Genomic DNA, 24225 nt, shown 5'->3' with positions numbered 1-24225 from the left:
TATTATTTAATAAATACCATGTGATCCTCGGACTTTGTACCTCAGTATGAATGAGGATTTGTACTTATACTACTTAGGTACTTATTTTCAAAAATAGCCGTCTAAAACTAAACCTTCGTTTTGTCCTTAGAGCAGGTACCTGTGACTTTGACCGTCTAAAACCAGTATTACCAAAACTAAAAGTAGGTATAATCTATATAGGTAGTTATTATATTACTCATACTACAATAAAATGCTAAAAAGTAAAAACAATATTAGGGTTTCGTTTTAAAATAGCGTGTTCGCGATAAATTAAAATTATTAATTATTAAATATGAAAAATCCTGACATTTTTGACGCATAAAGCAGAAAATGATTGAACAAGAATTTGATTTCCAATATGTTACTTATACCATCGATATCTTTTTGGTTCTGTACACGGGTTTAATTTTTTTGCGGTGGAAATTTTCCTACCGATGAACAAGCTAGGCAATGACCCATAAATCTTTAAGCGCTTGATCCATTTAATCATTATTATACTAGTATAACCTGTAATAAAGCTTAGGGCAAGTACACAATATACTTTTAGTTTCTTTTTCTCCCAACAAATTGTACACTACGTTTCTATAATTTCTGGGTATTCAAATTGCATATTACATACATGGAATATTATTATGACGTGTGGTAAATATGAGCCGTTTTCTGCAACCGTATTTAATTAAAACTTTCTCAGAGTTAAACCCTGTGGACTTTGTCTCTTTTAACATAATTTCTACAAATTGGGCTAAGGCTAATATATAAGGCACTTCGCTTTTTGGCATTGTTATTATGTTATATTGTTAGTATGTTATTAAAATGCCTTATGAAATGAGTATCGAAAAAAATAAACAATATTTTTGAAACAACTAAGATGAAACAACTAAGATCACAAATAATTATTCAAAGACATCATTAATGTCGGCTAATCAAGGAACGCAGCTCACGTGTGCGCGCGCTTATCGAGATCATCTCATTGACGTCAGACGGGCCACGAAAATCGCTGGCCTGCATTTAAAATGCCCGCTAAATATATCACAATCTAAAAAGAATTTGAAACTTAAACGAACTGTTTTTTTTTGTAATAAAATTTTAATTAGGTACCTAACGTCAGTTTTCTTTCATTTTTTATGGCTTAGTTTTTTAACAGATTTTTCGCATACTCGGAACATAAAAGAACCTACTTAAAACACGCAAAAAACAGAATCATACAATAAAAATCTAATACATTACCTTCTGTATAATTACTACACCAGATACTCTGCATAAACCACTATAAGTACCTAGGTATGCCACACAAATTAATTCAAAGTTTTAAAGCAGCCAGATTGTTGGAATGTTGGTTCTGTATGATCTGTATCAAGTTCAAGATGACAACATTGACAACCTCATAGATATCAACGATTTCTGACACGGGGGTGTATTCTGAGGGCCTACCGCCAACACCCAAGTTCGCAAATTTCTCTGTCACTCTAATTATGCTTTATCCGCAGCCACAGGAATCAGGCTCACTTGTGGGATGCAACTTGCGTGAGCACGTTCGATGATTGCCGTTTGGAGTAGACCATGCGTTGTGCTGTTTCGGTGCGGAGACTGCTGCCAAGCAGAAGCAGAAGCACAGAATAAATAAGAGTACTAGGTACAGAAGACTCACTCTCTAACAAAACGCGTCTGTTACGATCAGCACAGATATGGCCGCTAGGTGGCGAGTGGCAACAGCGCCACGCGCGGCTTATGGCTTTCCCCAAAATTGGGGTAGGAACGGATGTACTTTTAAATAGCTACCTGTAGCAAAGCGACGAAATCGCGAAGTGAGCCACGCCTGGCAGAAGTAGGTACATTACATATTCCGCACTGGCTTCGGTGTACGATTTTGTGCCGGTAGTATTAGAGACAGCTGGGCTGTAGGGAGTAGAAGCTCGCCGAGTTTTTGAGAAAATAGCTCGACGTTTGCGGGAGTGAGTTGGTACACCTCGCTCTGGGTCGTACTTGATTCTACGGGTCTTCAAAGCAGTTCAGCGGCGGAATGCTGCGGGTATTATGGGGAACTTTGAGCCAGGTACGATGCCGGGTGTATTATTTTAGGCTTAGTGTACGTTAAGTTTTATTTGGATTAGTTGTACAGTTATAATACATATTCAGTCTCTTATCTTCGTGTCTTTGTTATGAGCTCTATCCTTACTTTTGTTTGACGCTTTGCAATCTGCCGTGTCTAATTGCTTTATGACTAAATGAGACAAGTAAGAATCTTCGTGAACTGTATGTATCGAGCAGAAGAGTCAAAGTTGCTTGTTATAAATCATAAATGTTGTATTCAAAAATATTCTATGTACTTGTATAAATACTTCGTAGACGTTGAGGGTAATCAACACATTTGGCATAAACTTTTAATATTTTAGTCATTTGGAAGTCCTGGTATAGTTATTTCGTGTAATAGCTTCGGATATTATTAGAAGTTTATACCTATTCACTCGTGTTCAAAGGACATTTGTTGGAGAAGTCAACTTGTTAATCAAAGCTTTTAGAAGAAAACTACTTTCTCTAAAGAAAGTGTTTCGTTACAACAATTTATATTACTTTTTAATTGCTCTGTTCACCTATCCTCTCATTACTTTAGACACTCCTACTTTCATTTACCTCGAGCACTAATCTTAACGACCTGCCGTCACTTTCTCCAAATGTCTCCAAGTCGCGACCTATCTTAACTGACAATGAAGTTAATTTATCTTTTTTTATGTGCCTTATAGATAGGAACTTATTATTTTTAAAACAGAACGCTATCTCAATCACGAGTTTCACCACTGTTTTGGTTTAGCCAGAATACGTTTCTGGAAATTGCAGTTAAGATTGATTGATTAATTTTGAACTTTAGGAGTATAGTGGATAGGTTAATTATGGTGTGGCCGGTGGTAGAGCCCCATCCCGCGGAGCGTGCCTGGCCTATAATAAGAATAACCGACATAACCGTGCTTTGCGAGGGGCGGGGAGCCGGGGTCCACGGACTCGGCACTAATGCACGCCGCGAGCAATCTCAATAATCTCTCTCTAGGCAAGATTATATGCAAATGGTTTAACCAACGTGTTGTTCCATTCGTTATCAGTGATTATTCATCGTCAAGTGTCATTTAAATTTAAAATAAACGCGATACTGACTGATATTGTGAAGTGTTGGCAGAGTGAGGTTATGTTGACAAATCCAAAGTTAATTACATGCGTAAGTATATTTTAAGTTTATACCTAGTAGTAATGTAAAAGCTTTTGTAACTACAAACTTGTATATCGAGGTGATATTTTAGCATAATATTTTTTACCATGGTTTATTAAGTTTACAGATAATTGATTAGATACTTTTTATGTGATACTATTTAACTAAGTACGTACACGTGCAAGGTAAAAAACCTACCTATAGTTAAATTAACCGACTATTAATTACCAGGTACGTAAACGCCGCTAGTCAATCTAGTTAATTACACACGCATAAATCTAGATTGACCAATTAAATGTACCTATTTTTAACCTGAACATATGCTTAAGTGAATGAATAATATTTTTGTTGTAACAGTGATAATACTAATCAATAAGCAATGCTGTTGACGGCCGATGTCCGTTAGATACTCATTAAAAACTTGTCCAAGAAAGGAAGAGTTGCCGATGACGCGCGGCACGTAGGCACTCCGCCGCGCCAACAAGCTACCAATGGATTCAAATCAAGTTTCCACTGCCGTCATCGTTTACTATGTAAATAAATCTTTTTATATATAAAAGGTACAATATATTTCTTAACTAATATTTAATGTTACAAGTTTCTTCATTTTTAGGGTTCCGTACCCGAAGGGTAAAATCGGAACCATTACTAAGACTCCTCTAGGTCCGTCTGTCCGTCTGTGGTGACTGGTGACAGAGCTTTTAGTAGGTATAGACTTTATATCATGAACCGTGATAGACCTAGATAGAACTAGACAGTTGAAATTTTCACAGATGATTTATTTCTGTTGCCTGAGCTATAACAACAAATAGGTATACTAAAAACAGAATAAAATAAATATTTAAGTGGGGCTCCCATACAACAAACGTGATATTTTTTGCCGTTTTTGTGTAATGGCACGGAACCCTTTGTGCGCGAGTCCGACTCGCATTTATTTTGGCCGGTTTTTATTTTTTTATCTGACCCGATGATGATCCCCTTTTAATATCTTTTAAAGCGTTTAATATATCCGTCTAGAATTAAATATGTTTATGAGTATCAGTTTAAGATGCTAAACTTTTTCACTTAGGGGATCAGGTAGAGCAGCATAGTATTTGAAATTGACAATAGTAACAATACCAAATAGGGATCGTTCTCACAAAATAAAATGCATACCTATAGGTAGGTACATAATTATGAAATGAAAAGGACACGAATGTCACCCTATTTGAATTAACTTTGGTTATTAAGTAATACATACATAACAAAGCTCTACTTGAGTATACATATGTACCTGCATATTTAAAGGAGACTATATGGATATTTATATTATTTATTTACTACACGACAAGTTTATACATACTATAATCGTAAATTTATTTACATTACATCATTTAATAAACGAATAAATACAAAAATAAACAATCGTATGTCAACAATTTTATAATAACTAATGGTTATACTTTATGTCTAAATGATAAATTGACGAATTATATCTTTTTTTTTTTTTTTTTTTTTTTCTCTAGTTTTATCTGCAATCAGTCAGACTATAAGCAGATTGGTTGAGTGCTTTATATCATGACGAGCGAGTCCTCCAGCGAGGGCTTCTACTCATTTCGCTTTGACAATTTTGGATTGTCTATGTATGAGGGAAGATGTCTTTTCTTTTTAGTCTTTTGTCATATCCCTTGTCTGTTAGTTTTGCTGCCAGGTCGTTTGGGTGGTGTCTTAATCTATGGTGATATGCCTTAGTTGCGTGAAGGATTTCTTCCTTCACAGTATTGATTTGCAGGTATTTATGTATTTCAGAGTTGGTTGTGAACCACGGAGCGTTGCTTATGGACCGCAGTATGTTGTTTTGCATTCTTTGTATTATTGCGATGTTGGAGTTGCTGGCACTGCCCCAAAGTTGTATGCCGTACATCCATGCTGGCTTAAGAATAGTTTTGTAGATTAGGAGTTTGTTGTCTATGGAGAGTTTGCTGTTTCTTCCAAGTAACCAGTAATAATCACGAAATCTAAATCTTAGTTCTTCTCTTTTTGTTTTGATGTGTTGTTGCCATGTAAGCCGTCGATCTAGATGTAAGCCGAGGTATCGGACACTGTCATGGTGGGGCAGTGTGGAGTTTTCCAGAGTAACTGGAGGGCAGTTTCCTTTCCTGAGCGTGAAAGTAACTTGGACAGATTTTGATGCACTTGCTCTTATCCTCCATTTTTGCAACCATTTTGTTATGTCCTCTAGCGCGTTTTGTAACTTAAGTGATGCGATACCAGGATCCCTGCTACTTGCAAGTATGGCAGTATCATCAGCAAAAGTGGCCGTGGTGATCCCATCCACTTGTGGTAGGTCAGCCGTGTAAATCGTGTAGAGCACCGGTCCCAACACTGAGCCCTGGGGCACTCCAGCTTTTATTTCTAAGAGCTTAGAGGTCTCATCATCCTCTTTAACTTGAAATAGGCGATCTGATAGATAGGAGTGAAACAAGTTAAAGTAACTGTGGGGTAAGTATGTGCGTATCTTGCAAAGCAGCCCTTTGTGCCACACTCTGTCGAATGCCTGTTGAATGTCTAGAAAAGCTGAAGAACAGTATTCTTTTTCTTCCAGTGACTTTCTGATTCGCTCCACGACTCTGTGAACTTGTTCGATTGTGGAATGCTTTTGTCTAAAGCCGAACTGGTGCGTTGGTATGACTTTTGTCTCTTCTAGTATCGGAAGGATTCTTCTTAGGAGCAGTTTTTCACAGACTTTTGACAGGATCGGTAGTAGGCTAATTGGCCTATATGAGGTAACCTCGTTAGCAGGTTTTCCTGGTTTGTGTATCATCAGTATCTGGGAGACTTTCCACAAGCTGGGATAATATTGTACTCTTAGGATTCCATTGTATAGTGTCACCAAGAATACTACTGCTTTTCTCGGTAGATGCTTTAGAACTTCTTTTGAGATGAGGTCGAATCCTGGTGCTTTTTTATCTTTCAGATCATTGATTACTCTCCAGACTTCGCGTACTGTTACTGGAGTTGGTGGGAGTGACATTTGGAAGGGCTGGTTTAGTGTTTTGTCTACTTCTCTTTCAGACTCTGCATCATTCGCGGCATTCGGGTAGAAGACATTTTGTAAGTGTTCTGCGAAGGTTTCTGCTTTTTGTCGTGGGGTTCGCGCCCAGCCTGTACTACTTCGAAGAGGTGCCTTAGCTAGTTGCGGTTGGTCAAAGTGTTTCGTAAATTTCCACAACGAGTAGTTTGTTGCTGCTGTTCCTGTTAGTGATTCTAGTTGCGTCTCTAAGGTGATGTTATGCCAGTTTTTTAACGTTTCTCTTAATTTCCTAGCTTCATTCTCAAATGCAGTTTTATCTACATCCAATCTAGTTTGGTGCCAAACCCGCCTCAAGCGTCTTTTGTTTCGTAGAATGCTTTTAATGGATAATGGATAATTATCACGTTGCTTGCGGTTGTGGTTTGCGGGAGTGGTTAACCAGCAGGCCTTTTGGATGAGAACAGTGATATACTTAGCTGCGGTTTCTATGTCATCAGGTGTCTTAAGCGCAACTTTTAGATTAACCGATTCCTCTAAGTAGTTCTTGAAAGCCTCCCAGTCTGTGTGTTTATTATACATCACTTCTGGCTCTTTTTTCTCAATCAACATAGTGCTTATAGTTAATAAGACAGGTGTGTGGTCAGAAGAGCTGTCATAGCACGGTTCTTGTTTGAGATAGTGCCTGGTCAGACCTCTTGTCACGAAGAAGTCTAGCAGGTCCGGGAGCTTTTTTGCATCTGCAGGCCAGTAGGTTGGTTCAGAGGTGGAGAGTGTTAGAAGGTTCAAATTTTCTATGCTTTTTAACAATTGTCTGCCTCTAGTGTTAGTTAGCCTGGAGCCCCAGTAAGTGTGTTTGGCGTTCCAGTCTCCGCCAGCAACAAATCTATTTCCAAGCGTCTTGAAGTAATCTTCATACATTGCACAGGTGATTTTGTGTTTGGGTGGACAATAAGTTGCAGATACGCTCAGATGCCCCGCTGCATCTTCAACGGTTATTGTTGTGGCCTGTAAGTGTTCTGTCCTGTACTCGGGCATGACAAAATGTTTGACTGATTTCCTCACAATCAACGCTGTACCGGCATGACCTCTGCCGTCTGGATGTAGGGTTATGTAGCACTGGTAATCTTTGAATTTGACATTAGACGCAGGTGTACAATGAGCTTCAGATATTAATAAAATGTCTAGATTATGTTCAGTCATTACTAGGTCAATTTCATTTTTGTTTGGAGCTAGTCCATTTATGTTCCAGGTTGCTAGTCTTATTGCACTTATTTTGTAAGCTTATCGACTAGTTTTGTAATGAGCGACATAAAAGCACTCATTTGTTGTAAGAAGAGATCAAATTTCTCATTTTGTTTCAGCAGTAGTTCTTCAATCTGGGATCCCGGGGTTGAATAGTTAGGCTGTGTGGTTGTAGCCACATTGTGTGCATTAATAGGGGATTTTATGGCTTCTGCATAGGTGCTATTTTTATTCGGTCCAGGATTGGGACCATTATATCCCTCCTTCTGTTTATAATTGCTAGTTCTTCTAGCTAGTAGTTCTCTATAAACCTCACAGCCCTTATAGCTAGCAGGATGGTCAGCTCCACATAAGCCACAAACGGCAGGGGTTTTTCGGTCTTTCTTACATTGGGAGGAGAGATGTCCTTTTCCACATTTGACACAGCATGGAGGACGCATACAGTAGTTTTTGGTGTGTCCATATCTTTGGCACCTTTGACACTGTACAATTGTTTTTTTCTTTTTCGGGTCTTCAATAACCACCGATTGATGATATATGTATTTTAGTTCTTTGATCTTTTGGTTATTTGGTCCTGACAATACATTAACAAAAAATGTTGAAGTGGGTTTTTTCTCCGGTCCATACCTAGCATTGATTATTTCTCCTGTAACAGTATTACCGGTAGCCTCTATTTCATCTTTGATAACACTTATCGGGGTGGATGGATGAAGATTTCTTATGACTACTCTGTAGTTTCTTTGGCTTTTTATGTTGAAAGTATTACCAATTAGACCTGACTCGCGCGCTTTAGTCATAATTTTATGATAGGCTTCTAAGCTGGCACTTCTCAGGGTGATCTTATTTTTATTAATCTTGTAAGTGAAAGAATTCTTATCAACTGCTGTTTCCAATAACATAGTGAGCTGGTTTACATCTTGGACTCCATATAGTTCAATTGGGGGTGGTCTACTGACTTTAGCTGGGTTCTGGCTTTTTTGGGCCGTGTTTTCATTTACACTGTCATCTGCCTGGTCAAGGGGCAGGGTATCAAACCTGTTCTCAGTATAAGAAGATCGAGAAGTTCCAGGTTGCGGTGGTGAGCCGCTGGTCCTTCTGCGTTTGTGGCGATGAGTTTCCGGCACCTTCTGCCATATTGGAGGTTTAATATAGCCTTGTGGCCATTCCTGTTGATCTTTCTCCATCTGTGCTTCTTTTGGAGCATCTTCCGCAGGGGGGGTTGTTTGATTTACAAACATACTCCTATGGAATACTTGTTGCACAAGGTTCTTGCTCTTTGGAGTGACAATATTTCCTCCGTTTTGTGGTGTGTTGTTATTTCCCCCATTTTGTGGGGTTTCACCGAGGGAATCCTTATGCATAAGTGGCAACACTGAATTAAATGTCAATCATAATGACTTTGACAACTCCAGGAGAAAGTTGAAATATGAGGGTAAGCTTTTTAAAATGTTCAGATGGGCGATTGGTTTTCTGTCGAATTTAACATTGTACACTAGTTTTTCCACATAGATAACAGTATATGAGGTTCACTAGCACTTAGTGCACACGTAAATCACAGATTTGTGTTAAATCATACACTTTTAGTGTTTTTTTCGCTCTAAATGATCACAGCACTGATGTTCACACACTGACAGCTGTCAATAAAAAAAAAAAAAAAAAAAAAAACGAGCCGTAATAGCTAGACAGTTGAAATTTTCACAGATGATGTATTTCTGTTGCCGTTATAACAACAAATACTAAAAACAGAATAAAATAAAGATTTGAATGGGGCTCCCATACAACAAACGTGATTTTTGACCAAAGTTAAGCAACGTCGGGAGTGGTCAGTACTTGGATGGGTGACCGTTTTTTTTTGCTTTTTTTTGTTTTTTTTTTTGCGTTATGGCACGGAACCCTTCGTGCGCGAGTCCGACTCGCACTTGCCCGGTTTTTATTGCAGTGAGGATGTCCTGATTGTAAAAATCAGAGAGATTAGGAAGAGTATAATTTCTAATTATCTTTGTAAAAATAAAAGAATACGTGTAGCCCATACTTAATAATCGATTTATGATAATAAGAAAAATTAAATAAAAATAAAAAAAACAATACGAAATTTAGGTGTAACAAAAATACAAAAAGTTATGTTCCAGCATACAATGACTGGGGATCGAACCGGGAATCTTCCGTTTGCAAGCAAAAAAGCGACTGTTTGCATAACACGCCATGATAGTTCTTAGCTAAGCTGACGAACTTCTCGCTTAGGTCAATTAACTACCTGTCAAATATCAGTGTCAACAAAATTGCACTAAACATGACGGCACTCCAAATTCGAGCCGTGGCCAGCCCGGCAACGTCGGAAATGGTATGGCAACGTCGCAAATGTATCTGTACACGACATTTGTGACACACACATACGTAAAATTGATGAAAAGTTAACTATGATTTTTGCATGATTTCTGTATGAAACATTGTTTTCCTGTTAATTTCGCGCAAACGAATATTCGAAAAAAGATAAATGCGGAAATATTTGTGTTCTAATAGTGTGTAGTTACTTAATGAGCTTTGATTGAATTTTGTATGAAAAGCGAACCACCTTAAGCGCTTCGTTTCTGCGACAATGACGTTTAACACTTAGCGCGTGAGGTTATATTTTTATTTTTAAATAAATTCAATATCGCTCATTTGACAATTTTATTAGTCATTGATGTTTATTGAATATAAAAATTAATAAACAAAAATACGGGAAGTAATATACATGATTTAGGTATGTACATGCATGTTTTTACCGATTACCCTTTTTTAATCAGATTTTACTATAGAAGTATATACATATAATAAAAGTACACAAGCATTGAACTTTATCAGTGCGGAAACAAACCTATTAGTGATCTGTGGCCTATTTTATAAAGCTACAAGTTACAATTTACAAGCGGAAGTCTTGTTCTAATACATAGGGTTAGAAAGACACTTCCGCTTGTAAATTGTAATTTGTAGCTTTATAAAATAGGCCACTGATCTTAAAGTTTTATGGATTAGATATATAAGTTAAGCTCGGTTTACAGCTTGGCAAAAAAGAGTATAGAAATTAAAAAGTGGCAACACTATAGTGTCGTCCCTTTCAAACCAATGGATATAAGAAAACGGGACGACACTACAGTGTTGCCACTTTTTAATTTCTACTCTCTTTTGCCAAGCTGTAAGTACGTGGTTAATTCTTAATAGGTACATTATTAATAGTACAATAAAGGAGATAAATTGTTAACGGAAGTCAAATGACGAATGAAGGAAGTTTAAAGTAGTAATAATCATTTATTTTAGGTTAAATTGTAAGTACTTACTTACGCGTATATCCTCGCAAGTGAAATACAAAAATTTGTGCAGGGACCATTAAAGTTGTAAATTCAATTTAAGAAAACCGTTCCTGTCAAAGTCAAGGCTTTATTTGACTTCCGTTAACAATTTATCTCCTTTATTGTACTATTAATAATGTACCTATTAAGAATTAACCACGTACTTACAGCTTGGCAAAAGAGAGTAGAAATTAAAAAGTGGCAACACTGTAGTGTCGTCCCGTTTTCTTATATCCATTGGTTTGAAAGGGACGACACTATAGTGTTGCCACTTTTTAATTTCTATACTCTTTTTTGCCAAGCTGTAAACCGAGCTTAACTTATATATCTAATCCATAAAACTTTAAGATCAGTGGCCTATTTTATAAAGCTACAAATTACAATTTACAAGCGGAAGTGTCTTTCTAACCCTATGTATTAGAACAAGACTTCCGCTTGTAAATTGTAACTTGTAGCTTTATAAAATAGGCCACAGATCACTAATAGGTTTGTTTCCGCACTGATAAAGTTCAATGCTTGTGTACTTTTATTATATGTATATACTTCTATAGTAAAATCTGATTAAAAAAGGGTAATCGGTAAAAACATGCATGTACATACCTAAATCATGTATATTACTTCCCGTATTTTTGTTTATTAATTTTTATATTCAATAAACATCAATGACTAATAAAATTGTCAAATGAGCGATATTGAATTTATTTAAAAATAAAAATATAACCTCACGCGCTAAGTGTTAAACGTCATTGTCGCAGAAACGAAGCGCTTAAGGTGGTTCGCTTTTCATACAAAATTCAATCAAAGCTCATTAAGTAACTACACACTATTAGAACACAAATATTTCCGCATTTATCTTCTTTCGAATATTCGTTTGCGCGAAATTAACAGGAAAACAATGTTTCATACAGAAATCATGCAAAAATCATAGTTAACTTTTCATCAATTTTACGTATGTGTGTGTCACAAATGTCGTGTACAGATACATTTGCGACGTTGCCATACCATTTCCGACGTTGCCGGGCTGGCCACGGCTCGAATTTGGAGTGCCGTCATGTTTAGTGCAATTTTGTTGACACTGATATTTGACAGGTAGTTAATTGACCTAAGCGAGAAGTTCGTCAGCTTAGCTAAGAACTATCATGGCGTGTTATGCAAACAGTCGCTTTTTTGCTTGCAAACGGAAGATTCCCGGTTCGATCCCCAGTCATTGTATGCTGGAACATAACTTTTTGTATTTTTGTTACACCTAAATTTCGTATTGTTTTTTTTATTTTTATTTAATTTTTCTTATTATCATAAATCGATTATTAAGTATGGGCTACACGTATTCTTTTATTTTTACAAAGATAATTAGAAATTATACTCTTCCTAATCTCTCTGATTTTTACAATCAGGACATCCTCACTGCAATAAAAACCGGGCAAGTGCGAGTCGGACTCGCGCACGAAGGGTTCCGTGCCATAATGCAAAAAAAAAAACAAAAAAAAGCAAAAAAAAACGGTCACCCATCCAAGTACTGACCACTCCCGACGTTGCTTAACTTTGGTCAAAAATCACGTTTGTTGTATGGGAGCCCCATTCAAATCTTTATTTTATTCTGTTTTTAGTATTTGTTGTTATAACGGCAACAGAAATACATCATCTGTGAAAATTTCAACTGTCTAGCTATTACGGTTCGTGAGATACAGCCTGGTGACAGACGGACGGACGGACGGACAGCGAAGTCTTAGTAATAGGGTCCCGTTTGGGTACGGAACCCTAAAAAGAAGTGTATAAAATTTCCTGTGGTTAAAAATAATGGATTTTATCTATGAATGAAATACACAATTATTATGTACTATAGTTTGTTTTTTTTAGCATTAGAAATAAGGTAAACAATCTTGACGTGTCTTTTAATTGAAAAACACATTTTAAAAATAAGTTACGGCAAATATGTAACAATTATAAATCTAATACGACCATTTATATTCTTCTGCTTTCATAAGTAATCGTTTTTATTTTTAAAAAACCTGATAACACTGAGTATGTGGGGGAAGCGCTGCTGGCCTAGCGGAAAGCAATTCGGAGGTCGCGGGTTCTAACCCCGGCTCGTACCAATGATTTTTCGAACTTTTGTACGAAATAGCATTTGATACCTACCTATTTATACACCGATACCTATTTTTCGGTGAAAGAAAACAATGTGAGGAAACCGGACTAATCCAAATAAGTTTACTCTCTGGGTTGGAAGGTCAGGGCAGTCGCTTTCGTAAAAACTAGTGCGCATGCCAATTCTGGGATTAGTTGCCAAGCGGAGATTGAATATCTGGGAGACCGACCGAAGCTTACAAAACATAAAAACTCAAATGCGCGTTTTCTCATAGACCTAGCTAAGAGATCAAACCCCTTATAGCAAATTTCATCAAAATCTTTAGAGCCGTTTCTGATACCATCCAAATATGTATATAAATAAATAATTATATATCTTATAATTGCTCGTTTAAAGGTAAGATAACACAAAGGAGAAACAAAAAGAAATTACCTACTCGCACCAGTCTTGAACCCCAATCCTCTTGCACGTATTTCCACGAACATACCGTTGACGCTATTGCAACATACTTACGTTGTGTGAAATTGTCTACTACAAGGATCACGGAAACACTGTTTGCATGTGAGTAATAGTAGGAAAAAGCGTGACAGCAACACTCCGTCGAATTAAAAAGGTGGTTTTTGCACAATGAAGTATTCAATGTTTATTTTAATAGTTCAATATTTACTTAAAGAGTGCGCGAAACATACTTTTAAGTATACAAATACCAAGACCATTTCACAAAAAAATAAAATCTGTAATTTTGCAAAAGTGGTGCCATCTAGCGAGAGTTAAGTTTTGAGTAACCTAGGCGAACCACCTTAAACTAAAACAAATAAAAGCAAAGCAGGCGTGTAAATCGAAGTTTTGGCCTGAGAACCGCCTAGAAACTCTAGAACAAAAATGGATGTTAATTAAGCGGATAAATGGATAATATTAGCTGAGCCCCTTCTCATAAAAAATCTCGTAAAAATCTCAGATTTTCCTCCTGCAAAACTTAACCAATCGTAACAAAATTTTAGGAACGGAATGAGAAAGAAATTATGTGTTCCCGTTTTGTATGTTTGGCCTCTGTTTACGGCGGGTTTTTTTTTGGCGTTTTTAGCGCACTTTGTAGTAAGAATTAACCTAGTTCTTATAAAAACAAGAATACCTTTCAATACATCAAAACGTACAGACACAAATACTGGTAACATTTAACTCACCTAAAATAAATACTCATCTAGGGCCAACATTCAGAGAGGAAAATGTCGAGAACTATTGTATGGAAAAATGACCACGTATCCTCTTAAAAGATTGTATGGAAAAATGACCGCGTATCCTCTTATAAGATTAATTTAGCGGTCGCACGAGCAAATCAGTTTGGGTAAGCGCACGCGCGCCTATTATGTCGATGCGTTGTTCAATAGTCTTCTTAAGAACCATTCTGGCCCTAGGAGGTATTTAAACCGCTTACGGAACAATAGGAACCAGGAAAACGTTTGTCTCATTTAGTAAGGTGCAATGGCATTAAGTATTATTCATATTAGGTAAGCTTAAGACGAAACAGGAGCTGAGATTTAAATATTTTAGGTAAATACGTCTCGCTAACTGAAGCGGCTCCTAAAACTAGTGCGATAAGGACAAGGTGAAAAATCCTGCGTAAAAATCTCAAAAATCGAGGTTTCGTACTCGACTGTTTCCTCCTCGAAAACCTAACCAATCATAACAATAATAAAATAACCTTAAAAAACAAAAATATCAAAAAAAGCTAAACGGTCCGACACAGATATTGACAATATTAATCTGTGTTGAAAAAATCATTGCTCTAGCTTCAAAACCCACGGAAGAAACAGTCGAGTACGTTTGTATGGAGAAATGACCACTCCTGTTGGCTCTTAGTTATCATAATACAGATTGAAACGGATGCCATTTACCACAAAAGTCAGTATCCGAGACAATAAAAAAATATCAATACATTTACATATGTATAATTGAGAACAGGCATAACCGCTTTTAGGAAGTTGCCTAACTGGTCAGCAAAAGATTATTTATTAGTGTGATGGCCCGGCGGAAGGCGCTCTCGCAGTATGTCTAGTATGCGTCGCAGGGTTTGCCAGTAGGCGCCTCATCATCTCAGCCATAAGACGTCCACTGCTGAACATAGGCCTCCCCTTTGTTATGGGGGGTGAATGCCATAATCGCCACGCTTGGCAGGCGGGTTGGCGATCGCAGTAGAGTACACCGAATTTGAGGGACGCTGCTGCCCGTCCACCGGTGGCCTTGGACGTAGTTTAAGGACATACCCGGGTCCAGTAGGCGCCTACAGTAGGACTATTAGTTATTCTGTGCCTACAGCTTCGTGCGGGACGTACGCCAACCGAATCCCCTCCTATTGGACAGAAACTCGGCAAAGGGACAGCCAACCCTATATGGCTTAGAACACTAGGACTGTCAAACCTATACCCCAGAACACAGAGTGGAAATGCGCTATGAGGAGCTTTTTGCGCCTGAATTATAGAGAGTCTAGGGCAACCATGCGCAAGACAACGCGGGAAAGGTTGAGAAAGGGATAGTAGCCAAACCTGGTAAATTTGCGCTGCACTGTTTCAAGCATGAGCGTATATACTTTGAATACGAGTTACGCAAGTCAGCTTTGATGAGTGTTCTTGCAATCTGACTCATACTCATCTCACTGGGCATATACACGCAGATGAGTCTCGTTGGGTCTAATGTCAGACAGATAGGCATCTAGAAAAAATATGTAGATGTGTAATTGGGAAGTTCATTTTCCAGGAAAATTAAGTTGGGTAAATCATAAATCATTTATACTTATATAATAAAATAACAGAATCTATCAGACTCGCTACAGATTGTCGCCGGTTGTAGCAGATTTTTAAGTTAGCTACAAACAATCAAATGTATGAATAAGCACGTAACGAAGCCAAGGCATGCCAAGTTCATTGACTTAGGTGGTCGAGGCTGTCGACAGAATCGATAGTAAACAGCAGCGACTGCCACCGTGAAACGAACCTACAATATTTGCTCAGTGCAAGCACTCAGGTCGGAGTACTGAAGGCCTTAGCCTTGCGGATTTAGGTTTCGAAAATGTTTTATCATAAACGCGGGTCAGGTCGGCGGCCGGCGGCGTGGTGCAAGGAAAGCCGCTGAAGTGGTCGTGGTTTCCTTTTTTGCAAGCGCTCGACGCATGCGCGGGGGGCGCGCGTACGTCAGTGTTGCGTGGGGCCGACGTTCACTTCGGACGCGCTGCTGGCGCTCGTCCATGACGGTATCTTTCGGACAGTGCTAGTAAGGAAGGACGAGTGTGGTTTTGTGTGAAGAGTGCGATGAGCGGCGGCGGCGCGGACGTGGCGTCCCGGGCGCGGGCGGGCCCCACAACCTTTCCCACCGAGTTCCCCGTCCGACTCTACATGAGGGCGCTTCGCCAGTACCAGAGGCTGCTTGATCTCAGGCGACTCTCTTTCAAAGACAAAGTAAGTGCCTCATCTCGGCAGGATGCTGTTTACGCATGCGTAGCATGCGCGGCGATCGACGTGCTCTCAATCGTATTGCTTTAAACAGTAGCAGGGTGAATAATACATAAAAAAAAGTTATGTTTTATAACATTTGCATAGTTATAGTTTTTAATAACTAAAATGCAAATATATCCTTAACATATCTAGGTTTCTGATAGTTTCATAGGATTATGTCATACTGTTTATTAGTTTAATTAAAACAGAATGAATGCTCAGAGTAGTAATTATTTCCTCTAGTTGCCTTAAAATCGTAACTGAAATGGCGCTTACTGTTAAATCATGATTATACATAAGTACGTAAATACACTGCTAGCTTCATATATACCTACTAATATAATAAGTATACTTTTTAGACTTGAGTAGGTATTAAGTACTTCTATAAGTACAAGTGCATATAATACTTCCTAGGAAGTAGGTATAAGTAGTGTATGTAATGATACAAAGCTTAGTAAATTATTTGAATAAGTAACATTACGTACTAATACTGTACAATACACCATGGTGATGTGTTAATATGTAGGTATAGGTACACCTACTTGTTCCTTTATAAGGCATAAGGGTGTCAGGAATTATGCAAAATTGAATCCTATCACTATGAAATAAAGTTCAAAACCAGGTGGGAAATATATTCCCTCTGCCTCTGGCTTAAAAATAAAATGTTAATAAACAGTTGGTAACCATAATTATAAGTATAACTTAATTATAATATAATTATGAGATTTATGAGATATACATCAACAACATTGATATTCAGATACAGTATACGCATATTTTGTTGTGTAAATATAAATCCTAACCTTGGCAAAGCACACTTGATAAAAACTTACTTTCAAGTAGGTATCGCGTTTTATCACGCTGAGCCTATTTACATTAAGATACGCTCGTATTCGTAAATACGATTTATATTCATTACACATGTACATTTTTACTTGAAGTAACATTATACTAGGTAAATAGTTTTATTATAAGGCAGTGTACGTGTTGCTATTCGACACAGTTCACATAAACAAGTTGTGGATATGATATTAGACTGTTGACTTTGGACTGGTTATGCTCAATTAGAATCCATAATAACTAGGTAAACAAATTACTGTTACTTAATTACTTTACTGTTTTTAATAAGTTGAAACTGGAGGAGGATTCGTTCTTATATTGATGTCAATTTCATCTAATCTCGCTATACTCTCTCGCTCGTACTCATACTTATATATATTTGCTCGTAATAACATTGTAGGTGCATAAAATAGTAATAATTCAGGCTATGGACAGTCAGCAAAGCTATTAGCTTGACACTCCAACATACAGTTTGTAGTTTTGCTGACTGTACGTCCCATTACCCAGCACAGGCCTCCTCTCATATGCACGAGAAAGACAAACATTTATTAATATTAATAGTTTTATTAAACGATTGTGTTGTCACTTTTTTACAACATGAAAAATAAATAGGCGTAGCTATAAAAAATATAGTGAGTGTGAGGTAATTGTTTCTATATTTCAGATAGATAGCGACTTCATAGCGTACGTAAGTACACAGATAAGCTCGCGGGGGAGTGGAGTGAGCGAACTGCGTTGCGTTGCCGCGCTGCGGGCTTTAGACTTGCGGACTCAGACTCCGCATTAAGGTGACAGTCCATTTCCAACGACAGCTGCATTACTGTTCATTTTAGTATGGAAATTGACAATGACAGCGACGCGTTCAGTACCGGGAGTGCAGCTGCGGTTAGAAATGGAATGTTACCATTATGAAGCGATTAGGAAGACCACACAACACAAGCCTTATTTGAGCTCACTTTAGAACTAGGTCGATATATGTAAAATTGTCCAGTATTTGTTTAAACTTTTGAAAGTCAAGCAAAAGATATCCAGTTTATGAAATTAACATCAAAACCAAGTTTTTATTGAAATTTAATGCTTAATTACTATCGCCACAAAACTGGCAGTGAACAGCTTAACTTTTTTTTAACAACTCACGCTAATTTTTGGGTACATAATTTTCTGTAAACTCCCTGATATCAGTGCTTCACACCTAAGTGAAACTTACACGTGTAACAATGTAATGTTATGTAATATTATTAACACGCGCCTAAAAAATGGCAAGAAGCCTTTATGAGTGTAATTAACAGAAGTAAAGGGCCCCGTTTCATGTGTTAATCACATCAAACATGGATGTGATTAACACACGCCTGACAAATAGCAAGAGGCCTTTGACCAGTGTATAGCCGGTTGGACTTGTAAAATCGTAACTTGTTGCATAACATTGCGTCTAAAAGGGCTGACAGCTTATACTTTTTATTACAAGTAGAAGTATTTTCTCAATAATCGGAATGAGTCTAAATTAAGTCTAAGTCTAACCCCTTCATGCCGCATACTTAATGTTTGTATTGCATCCCCTGCATGCAACAGTGGGGAACTAAAGGTGCTAAAATGAGCTCGTATTATAAGTTGCGCGTTTTCATAAAACACGGGACATAAACTGCAATGAATTCATACACAATGGGTAAATTAGTATTAGGAACACTAAACTTAAGCTCAATTTGACAATTTTTAACGAACATATTTACGGTACGTTTTAATGATATTTATCATGATTTGATAGTAGTCAAAAAATATCATCATAAAGTCGAAAAACTTCGCCATAAATAGGTATTTCGAAACCAAATGTCGTGATGCCTAAGGTACTTACATCATCAAGTTAAACTACCTAATTCGTCGGCCTAAGTATAAGTATTGTTACCCAAGGTAGCAATTACTAATTTCCTTGAAATGGAGTTACGAGGTTTGCGATTTAGGCCGACGCTATCTATTAATTGTATTAGGTAAGTGATCTGTGGTTAGGTTACGTCTGTTGCGAGGTTACTAGCACCAGGGTTGGTACTTCAATGGCGTGGGATTGTCGACAACTGCGAACGACCCGGTCGGATATGATACTTGCTATGAGAACCAACAACTGTACCTACCTCTCATAGCCTCATTATTTCACTGATGATATCATTTCATATCATATCATTTATTCCATTGTAATCATGTTCATTTGTACTATTTGGTCTTACATTTGGCAAGTAGGTACAATGATACTCTGCTAGGGTGTACAATATAGGATTTTAACTTATACATAATTTTATTTTTGATAGCGGTAGGTAATCGGTGTACTCGTATAATAGACACAAATGTGCGTGTGTCGTTTTATTACAACGTTTCAATCGAATTTTGTGACTCCTTAAATTCTTCTGAGGCCATAAGTCATAACACTCATAACATAACTATTTACTAACAAAGTTGTGTACGTCATCACTGTCATCAGTTATGTTAATATCAGAGATATATATGTCGCGGTACGATAGATAAGTTTGATATTTAACAAATTTAACACATATCAGTGAAAGAACATGGGTCAGTATGGAACAATAAAACTTAAAAATAATTTATCCGTAAACATATTTTGATTAATTTAATACATTTTCAATTTTATTTTAAGTTTTAATCGTGTGTCGATAGATGGCAGTAAATGTACCGTGACTACAAAATTTACTTTGGCAATAGCCCTCTATACTATCTATTCTCTTTGGTTTAATATCAAGTATTATTTAGGGTCAAGTTAAAATTATGGCTGATATTGACTGTGACGCTGATTATATTACCCATAAAGTAATCTGAAGGTAAAATCGTGATAAAATTATGATAACGGCCGCCCGCAGATCGACGGCTAAAACCGGCTGTATTTACATTGAAAATGGCGTTGTGACATTTACTCGTAATGTATCTATTCATGCAGTTCTAATTTTAGCGACCTAGGTCATGTGAAGCATTGACTGATATTATTATTATAGTATACCTACTCAAGCCTATACGGTGTCCCACTGCTGGGCAAAGGCCTCCCCCCTTGATTTCCATTCGTCTCGATTTTGGGCAATCTCCGGCCAGTCGTTAAGATATGCGTCCAAGTCGTCCCGCCATCTCCGTCTGGGCCTACCACATCCTCGCCCGTCTTGCGGCACCCATACCGTGGTTATTTTGGCCCACCTCTGTGGGTGCATGCGGCAGACATATGGCCGGCCCAGTCCCATTTCAGCTTGGCGGTCTTAGTTCCAACATCAGTAATGCGCGTTTTTGAGCGCAGCGTAGAGTTACTCAAGCCTAAAGTAAAATATTTTTTGACTAACTAAAAAATATACGGCTCCCACTATTGTTTAAATGTCTCTGTCCAGAATATGATAGGGGTTGCTAATCCATACTAATATTATAAATGCGAAACTGTGTGCTTGTATGTGTGTGTGGTAACCATCTTCGCACTTTAACTGATGAACCGAATTTAGTAAAAAAATTGTGGATTGAGTCCCGGGTAAGATCATACGTTTTTATCCCAGAAATCATTAACAATAGGAATAACTATTATGTATTTTCTGATCAAGAGCAATGAATAAATAGTACCTATATACAATATTCATATTTGTTATAAATAGCTGGTGGTCATGTTTGACGACCGATCTGGCCTAGTGGGTAGTGACCCTGCCTGCGAAGCCTGGCCTTCCTGGGTTCGAATCCCAGTAAGGGCGTTTATTTGTATACAGATATTTGTTCCTGAGTCATGGGTGTTTTCTATGTATTTAAGTATTTGTATATTATATATATCGTTGTCTGAGTACTCACAATACAAGCCTTCTTGAGCTTACTCGACTTAGTCAATCTGTGTAAGAATGTCCTATAATATTTATAAAAAAAAAATGTGTTCACAATCAGACTACCGAAGCCAGGAAGCCACCACACAACTAAAACCAGAATTTCACTACCTTTATGTCATTATTGGGTGTGTGTCCCATTCCTTAGTCAAGTCATGGTGTAAACTGCCTAACCCTTCGCTTCAGAATTCTTATTCTTTCGCAACCGTATTTAACACCTGTGGTTCCTTATATTTTATTTTGAACATTTTGTAAGAGCAGTTTCACAATCCTACAATCAGTCAGCTTGACTTTATCGCTCGCATGTGCAGTACATGGCGTTATTGTGAAATTGTGATCATGCCGGCATCTATGCTTCCTTCATGCCGTTCATGCATTGAACATTATAGTTTTGCGTGTATGATATCGTTAAAACAGGAATCAATCTTATTATGTTTAAGTTATGAGTTCATTCGTCGGAAATAATGAAATGAACATGACAAAAAAACAATAGTAATCTGGAAAGTCTCAATAATAAAAAGAGTTGCCCAATTATACGGAGTCAACAAAAATAAACCCAACATATAAGGCATTGCAGTGCAGTAAACAGTTCATATTTAGAAGATGCTGAAAGCACACTTTGTTCCCTAATTGGTAACATTGCTGGTTTAATACGCGTATCATTACGTTCTAAAAATAGCTCTCAAAACTTGTTAGTACGTTGTGTATTAGTGGCACAAAGCTGCGTTGTAAAACTTGGTGGTAACGCGTGTCTGAATCAAGGCTGCATCTGCCCGCGGGCTGGCGATTGGTAACTGCGGATTGTATTAGTATACTTATTTATTTAAGTGTACAAATCTAATCCGTGGGAGCACGCGACTGAAGGTCTCAACTATTTAAAGCTACGTAAAGGTTACTTGATTGCTTCTTATGTAGCCACGTAAGAACCCATGTCTTCTTGTAAATAGTTTGTTGTCATTCTGGTCCAGTCCACTACACTGTTTTGCAGATCGAGACGGTTGTATTTTGTATTACAGTTTGGAAAGCATATCAAATTAATTTTATGGTTTGATAATCCTTACGTTGTTTGTACTCGATTTGTGCCGTTAGTACAGTCGGTGCCCTAACATGTATCCACTTTTCTGTAGGTACCTACAGCTAGTATGGCGACGTGGAACTTAAAATGTGTGGACTGACTGTACAGTCTTGACTTGCCATTTCTATTATTAAAAAGAATATTTTTTTCTCGCACGTCAATATAAGAGATCTATCCCGATTTGATCATGGTTTAAGTGGAAAACATGACACTTTGATAGGTAAATACTTAGTTAAATAATCGTAATAGTGTAAATTAATAATAGCTGTATGAGTTATATAACAGTCTTCCTAAAATATCCTGCATTCAGGTATTAAGAAACAAGCATTGCCAGTTTTTATTAAAATTTATTGATTTGATAATCGGTATAAATTATTCTTAATTTCTCGAAAAGACATTCAAAACAAGTTGGATTTTGTTTTTATCTTTCAAAGATTGAATTAAAATTTTGACTAGCTCAACGATATCTATCCACGAGGCTGGTCAACAACCTGGTTCGATATTGACGTAAAAAATATGAATTTTTGGTGCTGTCTGACCCTTGCCCGGGCAGGCGTGGCTCACTCCGCGATTTCGTCGCTTTGCTACAGGTAGCTAAAAGCACATCCGTTCCACACCAATTTTGGTGGCTAGCCATATCTGTCTCGCTATCGCCGTGTCGCCACCTAGCGGCCATATCTGTGCTGATCGTAACAGACGCGTTTTGTTACAGAGTAAGTCTTCTGTACCTAGTGCTATTATTTATTCTGTGGCGCGGGGAAGACATGTCACGAGCAAATCTCGGTCACCCAGCTGTGTGGCGAGCCTTTCCGGCTTGCCCGCGGTTGGCATGCCGGCACTTCCTGGCCCCTCGCCGCTCGGCTGTCCGATTAGACACTTCCGCTCGTAAACACAGGGTGCTATTACAATCGCTTATGAAAAAGGCAAACCGAGCGAACCAGACATAATACGAGAAAATGCGTTTTGTTTGCACGGGACTGGGATTATTGAGCAACCGGGATAAACGCTAAAATAAGAGATAATTAAAAAATAAACACTAGGTACCATCACCTTGAACAAAGATATATATATGATACATACTTAAAATACTTTTTAATTGTGCAAAAGTGTTTATGCTAAGTGCATAAACCAACGGATTATACTATGATGTAAAGATATGTTTAATGTTAATCTATTTCTTTCTGAAATCGTTGAAAAGTTTAACGACAGTTGTTATGGGATTAACATATTCAGTTACTATCTAGAATCTACTAAATATGTTTAATATACATTTGTGTTTAACATACCTACAGAAGAAGTCGTAGTTACATTAGTTCGTCTCGTTTGACTTGCCCGCGTTCAGTGAGCAATAGAAACACATGGTCAGGAGGCTCACGCAGTGATAACTATGTATTAGAAGAATACCTTATAAATGGCTGAATTAAATATGATATGACCATTAATAGCAGCGGACAGGACAACCGATATCGTGTGAACGGACGCTCACTAATAGCCTGTATTTATCATCCATTCAGACTTGGTACTGTGTTTATTAACAGTTTCATTTAGTGGGGTGAAATAGCGAAAAAAAAAGTATAATACCTAGTCAATTGAAAGTTAGTTGGGTCCACTTTAGGTATAAGTACCTAATTACCTACCTATTAGTATTACCTCTATTAGATCGCGATGTGAATTAAACCATTTACATTCAAATATTGTACATTGAGTTCTATAATTAACATATGAAAACCGCAGTAACCAGCTCATTATTTATTTTTAAACTGGTTATCTAATGTCAACATGAACCGATGAATTAAATTAACTCTTGGACTCTTTAATGTTAAAGGGTTAATAATCTGGTGTGTTTGTTAAAATGTTTTTGATGACTTGACAAAACATAATTTTAGACATTTATTATAGAACGAGTTTGATAAACGGAAGTAGTCGTTCGTTTACAGAGTCACGGTAACATTCCATTTTTGACCGCGGCTGCACTACTAGTACTGTAGCTCTACTATCAGTTGGCAGAGTATTTTTCACTTACTTTCAGTGAATAAACGTGCCGTGAGTCACGTTTTACGTTTCTTTACGGTCTTATGTACCTAACT

The 24225-nt window shown here is 37.5% G+C and overlaps 1 protein-coding gene and 1 long non-coding RNA gene across 3 annotated transcripts in view; one reads left to right on the top strand and one right to left on the bottom strand.

The window, feature by feature from the left end:
• Window positions 1-24225, bottom strand: part of LOC134665252 (uncharacterized) — a 183528-nt gene that overhangs the window by 73519 nt on the left and 85784 nt on the right. The window lies entirely within an intron of this gene.
• The window catches only part of LOC134665233 (inositol-trisphosphate 3-kinase homolog), a 111422-nt gene that overhangs the window by 54141 nt on the left and 33056 nt on the right, over window positions 1-24225 (top strand). Inside the window, exon 1 of one of the 2 annotated variants that reach the window (XM_063522112.1) lies at window positions 16071-16345. The exons of the other annotated variant lie outside the window; for it this stretch is intronic. Within the exon in view, the coding sequence (XP_063378182.1) occupies window positions 16199-16345 (147 nt within the window). The 5' untranslated portion in view covers window positions 16071-16198. Of the gene's footprint in view, window positions 1-16070; window positions 16346-24225 lie in introns of those variants that run through there. 2 annotated transcript variants of the gene reach the window in all.

This window comes from Cydia fagiglandana, chromosome 6 (assembly GCF_963556715.1).
Source record: "Cydia fagiglandana chromosome 6, ilCydFagi1.1, whole genome shotgun sequence".
Taxonomy (NCBI): domain Eukaryota; kingdom Metazoa; phylum Arthropoda; class Insecta; order Lepidoptera; family Tortricidae; genus Cydia; species Cydia fagiglandana.
This window is presented reverse-complemented; position numbering and strand designations above follow the sequence as displayed.